At 46.9% G+C, this 12906-nt stretch overlaps 1 protein-coding gene across 1 annotated transcript in view; it reads right to left on the bottom strand.

Annotated features, from left to right (window-relative positions):
• LOC310859996 (cadherin-2-like) overlaps nt 1–12906 on the bottom strand; it is a gene marked incomplete at both ends in the record, with an annotated part of 99021 nt that overhangs the window by 25287 nt on the left and 60828 nt on the right. The window contains 3 exons of the mRNA XM_083766760.1: nt 3326–3559; nt 10468–10610; nt 12184–12437. Of these exons, the coding sequence (XP_083622886.1) occupies nt 3326–3559; nt 10468–10610; nt 12184–12437 (631 nt within the window). The remainder of the gene's footprint in view (nt 1–3325; nt 3560–10467; nt 10611–12183; nt 12438–12906) is intronic.

Raw genomic sequence — 12906 nt, 5'->3', positions numbered from 1 at the left:
GTTCGTGCGCGCGCCCATGCACACACACACACACACACACACACACACACACACACACACACACACACACACACACACACACACACACACACACACACAATAGGTATAGACTAACATTACAGGTGAGGTGACCGGCCACACAATTAAATTATTCAATTAAATTCAAAGGGGCTTTATTGGCATGAGAACATATGTATGGTACAGCATTGAGTAAACTCATCCACTCACAGTTAACAGTCTTTGTATTGAGTTTGTGCTTGAAATGTACTGTAGCCTAATTCTGCAAACAAACAAAATATTTCAATCACTCATTTAAACCAGCCTTTCAGCACCACATGCAGACAGCACCAGCTTCCTTAAGCTCAGTGTCCATACATTCATCAATAAACAACCTGCCCTGACTTGGGCACAAAAACAAAACTACCACAGCCTGATGTCTCCAAACTATCAAACATAAATAAATAAAAACACAGCTCATTATATGCAGTGTTGGGCATCGTTACTTTCTAAAGTAACGTTTTTTTTTTAATGCTTGCGCAGGTTGGTTACATTGTATTAGGCTACTGCCTACCGTCATTGCGCCGCATTATCACGGCCCGGTTAAAAACGAGAATGATACACACCATGAACTGACCATAGACAATATATCCCCTTTACAGCTCTCTCTTTATTAACCAATATAAGTCGCCACAATCGCCAGCCTATACACGTAGGACTGGACAGAAAGAGCTAGTGCAGAGATAGTACAGACATCATTCAGACAATACCATAAGGCTGTTGCGCTGCGCTCTGATGCCCTCTCCACACCGCGCACCGTGGCGCATGAACAACAATAACAACAACTCCACGTGTACCCACGACGACCCACGTATGAATTAGATAGTTTATAAGAAATGGCACGGCGGTCATCCTTGCAGGCAGTGACAGTAACAGAATGAGAATCCTGTAGGCTGTAACCTGTTCATTTTGGGGGGCATCAACAACAGCCTGTTGATGATGAATGATACTATGAAACTTAACAATTAATTAACTAGTACTCACCTACAGTAATGACGCCGCCACGGAGGATATACCATGTTTAACGTAATTCCAAAGTGTTTAGCCTACATTGTTTAAGTCATAGACGCATGCGGTTTTGGCTAAAAGCATGTTTTTTGTATTATTCCACTACCACCCGGTACTTCTAGTCGAGTAGACTGTCATGGTAGCTGGCTACAACCGAAACAACTTCCTCTTCCTCTTCAAAATAAAAGCTGCTTGTAACAATACTTGTATTTCTTAAGTGAACTACAGGATGTAGTAGACGCAGGATGTATATTACATGGTATAGTGGGCTTGGAAGGATACATCACACAGAAGTTTAACCCCTTACCGACCGGCCACAGCCCACAGCTATTTCATTCACAAAACAGCGGCTCGTCAGCTGTTTCTTTTCTTTTTTCCCCTTCCCCTCATGGGCCCCTAGGGGGCGCTGGGCCCCAGTGCACTGCACTGGCTGCACCCCCTTATCCTACGCCAGTGACAGCACTGTACAGCACAGTACAGTAGAGCACCACTCACTTCAGACGTATGTAACAATGTACTTGTTGTAGGCTATTGTTCTCTATTTGCTGTATGTTGCTGGACCCCCTCGAAAACGAGATGATACACATCTCAAGGGGATATCCTTTTATCAATAAAGGTTCATATAGACGGGTCTGATTCTTTAACGTTTCGGTCAGAATTGTCCCTGCATGAGGTCACTACTATAGAGCGTCGCAGTCCCGCCCCTCCAGTTAATTATCCTCATAGACTTTTCAGAAAGTATTCATTTAAAGACGTTTACGCCGCGCGGACAAAGCCAACTCTTGTGGTGACAAAATCATCATGGCCACAAACACAATGTTTTGGGCCGAACAAATAATTAGACAGAATAAAAAAACTTGGGATTTGGTTGGACAACAAGTTAAACTTCAAACACCACATTGACACCTTGGAAAAAAAGCTTAAGTTCACACTAAGCTTCTTCTACAGAATGAAGTCCTGCTTTTCTAATGCTTCTCGCAAAAAGCTGGTTACAGGCCTTTTCATGTCGCAGCTTGATTATGGAGATACTGTCTACCGCTTTGCTAGTTCCTCAACTCTGAGCAAACTTGACCCCCTGTTTCATGCTGCATTGAGGTTTATAACCAATTCCCCCTATAGGACTCATCACTGTACTCTGTATGCCCTCGTGGGTTGGTATTCCTTAACGTCTCGCAGGTTGCTACATTGGTATACTCTCATTTATAAAGCCATTCTTGGTAACCTCCCACGTTACATTGGTTCTAAATTTGAACTTGTCCAAAACTCTCTCAACCTCAGATCAAATGCTTGGTTACGCTACGTCGTGCCCCCAACTAAATCTGAGGCTGGGACAAAAAGCATTGCTTATTTCGGACCCTGGTCTTGGAATGACCTACAGTCCAGACTCAAACTGGCTGCTGTGATTCCCCTAGTGAGCTTTAAATGGATTGCCATGGGCACACTTCCCATACACTGCTCCTGCTTTGACGTATAGCAACTGTCTGCTTGCTTTTTAGTCTACTAGCAATTTCCGTTGCTTAGTTTTTTAGTCCTTATTGGTCGCGTTCCTGTTCTCCCTTTAAGCTTCTTCGGTAGTGGGTACTGTATTTATGAGCATTTTATGTCTGTCCTGTTTTTGTTTTTTTTTGTGTATTTTTTGTTACTGGCAGAGTTGTGTCACTTATTTTGCCTATTGTTCTGACCAGTTCACACTTGTAAAAGAGACTTCAGTCTCAATGTGGTTTTTACTGGTTAAATAAGGGTTAAATTAAAAAAAGAAACACTTTTTTTCGTTGTTGTTTTTCTTCTTTGTAATTATTTGTTTGGTCCAAAAATATTGTGTTTTTCTGTCATGTTTTGTCACGACTCGAGTTGGCTTCGCACGACGCTTATAAAAGGTCTTTAAATAAATACGTTTTGAAATGTCTATGCGGGGGAAAGTGCCTCATGGGAATTATTCTTTCCCGGGCCTGGCGTCGTCACGACGCTCTATCCAGACGGTGTCGCGGGGCGAGTGTGTCACGTCCTGTCCTAGGACGTGTCACGTCCTGTCCTAGGACGTGTCACGTCCTGTCCTAGGACGTAGCACGCCTGGCTGATTGTGAGACTGTGTCCACCTGCGCTTCTAAGCTGAAGAGACTTTGGTTAAAATAAAAGTGCTCGAGTGCAAGACGTCGTTGTTGCCTGGATTATTCGGCATACGGGGTCCAAAATACTGAGGTGTTCCTGGCAGAGGGAGAGCGTTATGTAACGCATGCACGACACGTCCGTCCGAACTGACCACTGAGGCGCGTGAGCGTCCAGTTCCGCCGGACGGCCAGGGGCCGGTTGGCCAGCTCGAAGGCGAAGGGCCCGGCGTTGGGCGTCAGGTCCAAGTCGGTGGCCGTCACGTTGATGCCGTTGGGCTCGGGCTTCTCGCAGATCTCCACCTCCTGCGGGGAGACCCGCGGAGCGTTGTCGTTGATGTCCAGGAGGAACATCTGCAGGGTGCCGGTGCCGCTGGCCGCGGGGTTACCTAATACACAGGAGGACATTACGTAATCGCCGTTAATTGATGACTGAACGTGTCCCGCTGGTCATTACCGTAATATGCCAGTGTATAGCCAGTGCCCTTTAATGCGCTGAGCACCGTGACCATCACAGACTAACATTAATAATAATAATAATAATACAACTTTTATTTGTATAGCACCTTTCATGACATGAAATGCAGCTCAAAGTGCTTTACAGAGCAATGGAGAAAAGAAAAGAATAGCAAGGCGTAGACATTAAAAAACAAGAGCAGTAATGCAATACAGTGAGGACATGGATAACAAAAAAATAAAAGATCAATTAAAAGCAAGGGTGTGCTGTAGAAGTGGGTCTTGAGCTGTGCTTTAAAAATGTCTACAGAGGCTGCCTGTCGAAGGTACAGTGGGAGCTTGTTCCACGCCGTCGGCCCGTAGAAGCAAAAAGCCGCTTCCCCGTATTTTTTTGTTGCCATTTTTTTAGGCAAAGCGATCAGGCCAGCAGTGGAAGACCTTAGGGGGGGGGGCGGTTTGGGACATATTTAGGAAAGTGCGAGACCATTGAGAGCTTGACTAGACACATATCACTCAACACTGCTTGAAACGGACACAAACACTATGCTGTGTGGCTCGTAAACGGTAAATGGCGCTTTGCATAGATTGTGCATTACATGCATTCACCCATTCACGCACGCACACACACACACACGCACACACACATGCACACACACACACGCACACGCCGGAATAAACCATGCAAGGCACCAACCTGCACATCGGGAGCAATTAGGCGTTCAGAGTCTTGCTCAAGGGGGGAGGCATACTATATGGTCCGACGGAGCATTGGTTCGAAGGAGCATCGGTCCGAGGTGCGTTGGGGGTCGGGAGAGGGTTGGGGGTTAGGTTTAGGTGCGCTGCCCCGGGGGGAGGTTAGGGTTAGGGGGAGGGTTTGAGGTATAGGTTGTCGTTCGGACCAATGCTCCGTCAGGACCAAACACATGAAGGGTACACTTTCGACACTGACTCCGTGGGAGCCCACGGGGATCGACCATTGCGCGGTTCCTATATCCGGTCACTCTATACCCCATGAGCCACCGCCGCCACGCTCGTATAGTGACCGACGCAAACACTCTGCTGTGTGTCTCGTAGCCACGTGTTAACCCATTCTGAACGGGAACCCATTTTGGTCATGCTTTAGCTATTGAAAAATAGCATATCTACAAGCTCATAGCGCGCCACTGAGTGGCGCGCTACGAGCTTGTAGGTCTGCTATTTTTGTTTTTATCGAAAGAACGACTGACATTTTTAGAATCTGATCTCAGGTCAGAATGGGTTAATCAGACCAGTGTGTGTCCAGTGGAAACCTCGTATGAATCTGATCTCAGGTCAGAATGGGATAAACGTTTAAACCGCTAAAGCCCCAGGCCGATTCTACAAAGGACCGCCACACCGATATTATGCATTTGGCCCCAAGACTTTATACTCAAACTTTTGGAAGTCACAGTAACAACAATGGGCCTTTTTTTTCTCACAGTCAGCCATCATGCAGGCACAAATAGTAATGCAATGTTCCGTCACAAGGTGTTAAGCCCCATTCACATAGCACAAGCTAGCTTCCTGCTTTTGCTTCGTGGTCCCATGTTATCTCTATGCAGAGCAGCTTTTGCGTTTTGAAGCTTGGAATGAACAGCTTTTTCTTTTTTGCTTTCTTTTTTTCTCACCAAAACTCAACTTGAAAGCTGCTTTGAAATGCTGGAGCTTTTAAAAGCTGCGTGTAGCCAATCAGAGCACAGCGTGGTTTGAGGAGGCGGAGTTGAGATAATTTCACAAAACCATTTGCCTCTCCGAAAGCTGTCCGGCCCGAATCTCCGAATTAAAAAATAAACTTTTTAAATATGGGCTGTATATGAAATATGAATGGATATTTGGCAAGACCATAGCAGATTTTATCGATAGAAATGAAAGTTTATATGAGAAACAAGTTGTCGAAGCGGTGAAAACAGGTTGTGTTCCGTGTTCCCACTGGATTCTCACTTTTTCTGGGGAGAATTGATCCTGCATTCACCCCCCCCCCCCCAGAACGCTATCCGTCGCTGAATGTGGACTAAACAGTGCACACACACACGGTTGATAAATTAGCAGATATAGATCGATAGATAGACAAACAATTAAACAATATAGTTCCAACCCGTGTCGGAGTTTCCCCCCAAACATTCCCCGAGAAGAGGGGAGGAGAAGCCCACTCTCAGCCGGTCGTCGTGTGTGTGTGTGTGTGTGTGTGTGTGTTTGACTGTGTGTGTGTGTGATATTGAGCGCCCGACACGGGGACACGTGTGTGTGTGTGTGTGTGTGTGTGTGTGTGTGCGCGCGAGAGAGATCAATAATTGATATTATATCAGTTGTATGATATGCATGCGGACATCCCTGATCCGACCTGTCATGTGCCGGTCGTCATGTGTGTGTGTGTATCAGTGTATGTGTATGTGTATGTGTGTGTGTGTGTGTGTGTGTGTGTCGGTAGCTATGTTGATTGTTGAAACATGGGCACCGTGAATCATACCTTTATTTATGCAACAGGTTGCCCGTGTTTTGTGATTGGTTTGCTGCGCTCCGCATCCTAGATGCACCATCGATAAACCAATCCAGATAGATGATATTTTCTTGAGGGAATAATTTGTATTGTTTTATCGCGAGAATGTGTGTGTGTGTGTGTGTTTGTGTGTGTGTGTGTGTGTGAGAGAGAGAGAGAGAGAGAGAGAGAGAGAGAGAGAGAGAGAGAGAGAGATATAATGCTAATGGCCCGTATATATATATGCCATATAACGTATATACTGGCCCTATTAACTATTAATGCTAATGTTAACTAAACGATATCACTCATGCACACACACGTACACAACCCCCCCCCCCCCCACACACACACACACACACACACACACACTCACAGAATTAGAGAATTCTATTTATTCATAAAGTCTTCACCAGCACAGTGATAGGTATGGCGGTTCACATTAAAACAAGCATAGGCCTATAAATATTATATTTCCAATGCTGACACACATGCATACATGAAAGTTGCCACACACACACACACACACACACACACACACACACACACTGGACTCCGTTCCGGTGATATTGATTATTTATTAAGTAATTAAAGTATGCCTAGCCTACTAGTTGGCACAATGTTTCCCCCGGGGTGGTGGAGGAGCAGACCGCTGGCCGCAGACAGCCGAGGAGGGTCAGTGACAGACAGACAGGGCCGAGATAGGGATAGAAAAACAGATCTTTGAGACTGAATGTCCGGAAACAGCACGTAAACATAAGCTGTTTTAATTGCTTTTACGACGTGCTGGATATATACAATTGTATTTCTACGGTATGCTCTTGCTAAATCAACATTAACATTACATATAGAGCCGCTATTTAAAAAAATGCCCGGAGAGTTTCGCTCGTGGCCTGGGGGAGAGGAGAGCGGAGTGGGGGGTTTCCCCGACCCCAAGACGAGCACTTCAGCTGGGGTAAAAGAGGGAGGATCGAGATCCGGTCCGTAGTCTCGTTCGGTTATTCACAAACAAGTTTACCAAGATTATATAATTTATTCATCCATACATAGGTTATGATGTAACTAAATATATAATTATTTCTCCTCTACAGTCGCTATTTTACATTTTAGACTTTGAAATGCGCATCTGCTCTAACTGCCTGTTTTCTTTCTCATCTCAAGCCAGTCCAGGCAGCTTGAGTGACAGGTACCTTGTACACGCCCACTTTCTCAAAAAAAAGCAGCTTCGAAATGAGTTTTGCTTTGCTTTTATTTCCAGCTTTCTTTTATCTGAATGGGGCTTTACTAATTAAGGTTGTGCGTCCATATAGATACGCGGCCGTGGTCGCCTACATTTTGGCGCGAGCGCTATATAGCTGTGTGTATTGCACTTCTCAGTGCAATCCCTTTGAGAGGCACTGTGAAAAACAGTAGCCTATATAGCGTGCGTGCGTGCGTTGCTATTGTGCGTTGCTATCGTGCGTGCGTTGCTAGCGTGCGTGCGTGCGTTGCTAGCGTGCGTGCGTGCATGCTTGCATGCGTGCGTGTGTGTCTTGACATTCCATCTCAAACTATTTTCCACTTTGGGGAAGACAAGAGAATCGTCTCTCTCTCTCTCGCGGGGTGGTGCATGGGGGGACGGGGACGAGGACCGAGGACGCAATCTGAGGCAGCGGGTGGGGGCGGGGAAGGGAGGGGGGGGTGATCGACCCCGAGAGAGACGCACGAAAACAGGAAGCGCCGTTTGTTTTTTCCGTTCGGGAACGAACGAATGAATGAATGGGCGAGCTGTGTGCCTCGAGGAGGAGAGGGAGTCGGTCGGGGAGACAAGAGGAGGACATTCCTGACGGGGCGTCCGATGAGAGCATGGACGGAAGCAGCAGACAGTGGCAGCGTTGTCTATTCCCCTCTATCCCTCTATCTAGTGACCACCCTAAACCCTGCTTTATACCAGCACACACATCCTGACCAAATGAACCCCATAGACCAGTGTTACCGATTCTGATGGCTGGAGGAAGGCATTCGGGCACCAAAATGAGCAGAACCACAAGCTTTTAGATTGTCGCAGTTTTTTGATTGAATCCAGATTGTGGGTTAAAATCAGTAGCCGGGGCCTATAGTACAGAGCCCTGGGTTTGCTCTTTACTGTGTGTCAGCTCAGACAGTGTGTCCTCCTCTTTACTGTGTGTCAGCTAAGACAGTGTGTCCTCCTGGCACTGACACAACTCCCATACCAGTTACCGTATTGTCCCCGATGCAAGACGACTCTGATTATAATAAGACCACCCCCAACTCCCATACCAGTTACCGTATTGTCCCCGATGCAAGACGACTCTGATTATAATAAGACCACCCCCAACTCCCATACCAGTTACCGTATTGTCCCCGATGCAAGACGACTCTGATTATAATAAGACCACCCCCAACTCCCATACCAGTTACCGTATTGTCCCCGATGCAAGACGACTCTGATTATAATAGCGCGCCACTCGGTGGCGCGCTATTATAAGCTTGTAGATCTGCTACACCAAAAATGCTACACCAAAATGGGTTCCCGTTCAGAATGGGTTAAACAAACATTGAACTAAAGACAAACAATTAAACCTATGTGTATAGGAGGGGCTATAGCACCCCTCAAAAACGTAGTCTTATATTCAGGAAAATGGGTTGAGGTGAGTGGAGAGCACCAGGCGCTCGGTGGGGGGGGGGGGGTCTGTCCTAAAAAGCTACGGCTACACTATGGGGCACGCCACATGCAGGCCAGAAACACACTTCAGGTGGAGAACGCAATTGATGAAAGGTACTATGTTTACCCAGGGTAACTGGACTAAGCTCAAGAACTTGTTTACAGCCAGGCCCTGCTCATATAGAACATTTCATGGTAGGGGTTCAATGCCTTGTCCAAGGGCACTTCAGCGGTGGTAATTTTAACGTGCCGGTCCGGAGATACGAACTAGCGACCTTTCCGATATCAAGACCGCTCTGCAAACCGTTCGGCCACCGCTGCAGAGAGGCAAAGTAGTGGAATAGTAGGACGTTTATTACCAAAATCCAGGAACGCGAAGAGAACAAGAACTAGGAATACACTGAGAGTTCACTAATGATCTGACAAAGGAGATTAAAAACCAGGGGAGTATAAATACACAAAGACATAGGTGAACTCAACAGATAATCAACACAATGATTAACTAAAATACTAAAAAGACTAACAAGACAAGGTGGAAACACTAGGGTAATCAGGGTACTGGTGAGACAACGCAGGTAACAAGAGCAACACAGGAAACACTAACAGACCGCAAAATAAAAGCACACAAGTGTAAAGTAAAACCAAAACAAAGAACAAGGAACACTAGAAAAACATAACGGACCGTGACACTGCTGGATTGGAGCCCTGTATGTTCCATATAGGACAAGCTCCAGAACACAGACTTGGGGGAAACAGCCTTTAGTTTCAGAGGCCTGACCACCTGGAATGTAACCTGACTCCGCCAGTTTGTGGCAGTACTGAGTTCCCTCCTCCTGCCTGGATCTGCCTATTGATCCGGGCTCTCTCAAGGAAGAAACGATAAACCAGAAGCAGCGGAACAAAAAGGATGATATCTCCACAATCATTTCGAGTTGTATAGTCCTGTTAGGTTGTGTTTACATTTGCACTGTGGCAGCGCTTCAATACGTCATCAGTATCGCGTTGATCCCGCCTCTAGCGGACCACATGCGGCCGCATATCTCTCTCCGGTCAGAAATGGATCGGAGTTCAACCGTCTCTGCCCCGAGAGGGACCAGATGGGAGCAGGAGGAGGGACTCACTGCTGCCACCAGCTGGCGGAGTCAGGTTACCTGAAATTACCAACCTGGAATGACCGGAGGCCAACCTCGATGTCTTTCAAACGAGGCCAACCTCGATGTCTTTCAAACGAGGCCAACCTCGATGTCTTTCAAACGAGGCCAACCTCGATGTCTTTCAAACGAGGCCAACCTCGATGTCTTTCAAACGAGGCCAACCTCGATGTCTTTCAAACGAGGCCAACCTCGATGTCTTTCAAACGAGGCCAACCTCGATGTCTTTCAAACGAGGCCAACCTCGATGTCTTTCAAACGAGGCCAACCTTGATGTCTTTCAAACGAGGCCAGCCTTGATGTCTTTCAAACGAGGCCAACCTTGATGTCTTTCAAACGAGGCCAGCCTTGATGTCTTTCAAACGAGGCCAACCTCGATGTCTTTCGAGAACATAAAGAGGTTGGAATGAATGAGTCAAAGCTAAGTGTCCTGTGTCTCACTGTTCATGAGGTCATGATGGTGACATTGCATTGTTCTTACCTTCGTCTGAGGCCATGAACGTAACGTTGTACATGTTGTAATGTTCTTACCGTTGTCCGTGGCCATGAACGTGACGTTATACATGTTGTGCTTGACGTAGGGAGACTCTCTGTCCAGCGTGGCGATGGTGGAGATGCGTCCGTTCACGGGGTCGATCTCCAGCCAATTGGCCGGGTCGTACAGCTTGGAGTACCTGGGGGGGGGGGGGGGGGGGGGGGGGGGGGGGGTGGGGGGGGGACCAATCAGAGAGCTCGATAATAAATAACCACAGTATCAGGACATTTCAGAACCCCACAGCGTCACGCACTCTGACGTGTCGTGTCGGGACGGTTTGTTTCACCACGGCGGTTCCCGACAGGTTCAGTTCAGCCCCGAGAGCAAAAAGATCTGCCGTTCCTAGAAGCTTTGTCATTGGTAACGTTGAAATGACTAACCAATCAGGAAGTAGACATCATGCAGGCAAATCGACCAATGGCAAAGCTTCTAGGAAAATCATTGAATGCAGATTGTGGCCCCCAGATGTGTCACAGAGACTACATTGTTTTGGAAAAACAAAGAAAAATAATTATAATTAAGTAATTCATTAAAATATGAATATAAATAAAAGGTCATTACGATGTTGACATAATGTTGCTTATAGCAGCCTTGATGCAATGTTTATAGGAAAACAGTAGTACCGTAAAAGAAAGTCGTTACATCACAGGACCACAAAAGGAAATAAACTATATTTTTTTGTGTAATCCTTTTGACAAATATATGCATGGCCATGCGTGTATTATGCTTTCAATAAAACACACGTCAATTAAAAACGCACAAAGGAGAACTCAAAGTGGGACGTGTGGAGTTAATTGGACAAAGCCGTACAGATCAAAGACGGTGACTCGTCGGCGCGGCCGGTCGCCAATTTGTTCTCTACGGAGCAGCGCGGCTCCTAAAGCCGGCGTCTTTACGTCGACGCGGGTCCAACAAGACTCTAAGGCTCGTTAGCAGCAAAACACTCGCCACACTAGAGATCAAACAGATATTATAAAGACTTATATGTACACTCGAGGGAGACAACGTAAACCCCCCCCCCCCCTGAGAAGAAGCAAAGATTTGAGTTAAAATCATTCGCTCTGAGGGAATATTATATTCAAAGATTTGCACCACATTATCGTCACGCCACGTATCGTATCGTATCGTCTACAAGGTCACACTGCTTTTTAGGACCAGCTAAACGGAGTCTACAAGGTCACACTGCTTTTTAGGACCAAGAAACCGGAGTCTACAAGGTCACACTGCTTTTTAGGACCAAGAAACCGGAGTCTACAAGGTCACACTGCTTTTTAGGACCAGGAAACCAGAGTCTACAAGGTCACACTGCTTTTTAGGACCAGCTAAACGGAGTCTACAAGGTCACACTGCTTTTTAGGACCAGCTAAACGGAGTCTACAAGGTCACACTGCTTTTTAGGACCAAGAAACCGGAGTCTACAAGGTCACACTGCTTTTTAGGACCAAGAAACCGGAGTCTACAAGGTCACACTGCTTTTTAGGACCAGGAAACCAGAGTCTACAAGGTCACACTGCTTTTCAGGACCAGGAAATCGGAGTCTACAAGGTCACACTGCTATTTTTACAAGCACTCGCACTCGTACTCGCATGCTCACGCTCACGCCTCTCGCACACCCACACACACTCACACTCACTCACACCCACACACTCACGCACGCACACACATGCACGCACACACACACACACACACACACACGCACTCAGCCTACATACCGTATGGTCTGTCTCATGTAGCGGTCGGGGTCCTGGGCGGTGAAGGCGGTGAGCAGGGAGTGCGTGAACAGGCCCTCCTCCAGCTTGAGGGACTTGGGGTTCTGGGTGAACTCGGGCGCCTCGTTGACGTCCAGCACGCGCACGGACACGGTGGAGGTGGACTGGCGCGGCAGGTGGATGCCGCGCGCCAGCGCCACCTCGTTCTCCGTCACCACCGTCAGCATGAAGGAGCGGTTGGGCTCGAAGTCGATGGGCTGCGGAGGAGGAGAGGGGGGGAGGGGGAGGTGGTGACTTTTTTTTTAACTTTGCACCACGTTTTTAACCCATTTAGGCCTGACGTTTGAAATACAAAAAAATATTCTTTTGAAAGAATAGAGGACCCCCCTTGAAAGCCAATTGCTTCAGTATCTCTCTCTCTCTCTCTCCTCTCTCTCCGGTGAAGGTTACAGGAGTGCGGTGCCGTGCACAACTGTGTGAAATCTCATCGTGTCCCATGAACCCAATAAGCATTGTTTATGGTCAACATCGTTAGCTGTCAAAGTCATCTTTTAAGTTGCTCATTACAGCGGCTTTGCAGAAGAGGAAGGAAGGACAGCCCAATTAAGAAATAATGACTCCTGTGTTTATCCAATTAGCATTCGTCATTCCTTGCCTCGCGTGATGTCTGATCTACAAGATAGCGTTCGATCGCACAACGCATAAAGGATGATGATCAGTGAGCCT

This window comes from Protomyctophum parallelum (genome assembly GCF_964188405.1).
Source record: "Protomyctophum parallelum genome assembly, chromosome: 6".
Lineage (NCBI taxonomy): Eukaryota > Metazoa > Chordata > Actinopteri > Myctophiformes > Myctophidae > Protomyctophum > Protomyctophum parallelum.
Note: the sequence above shows the minus strand (reverse complement) of the source record. Positions and strands in the feature narration are given on the sequence as shown.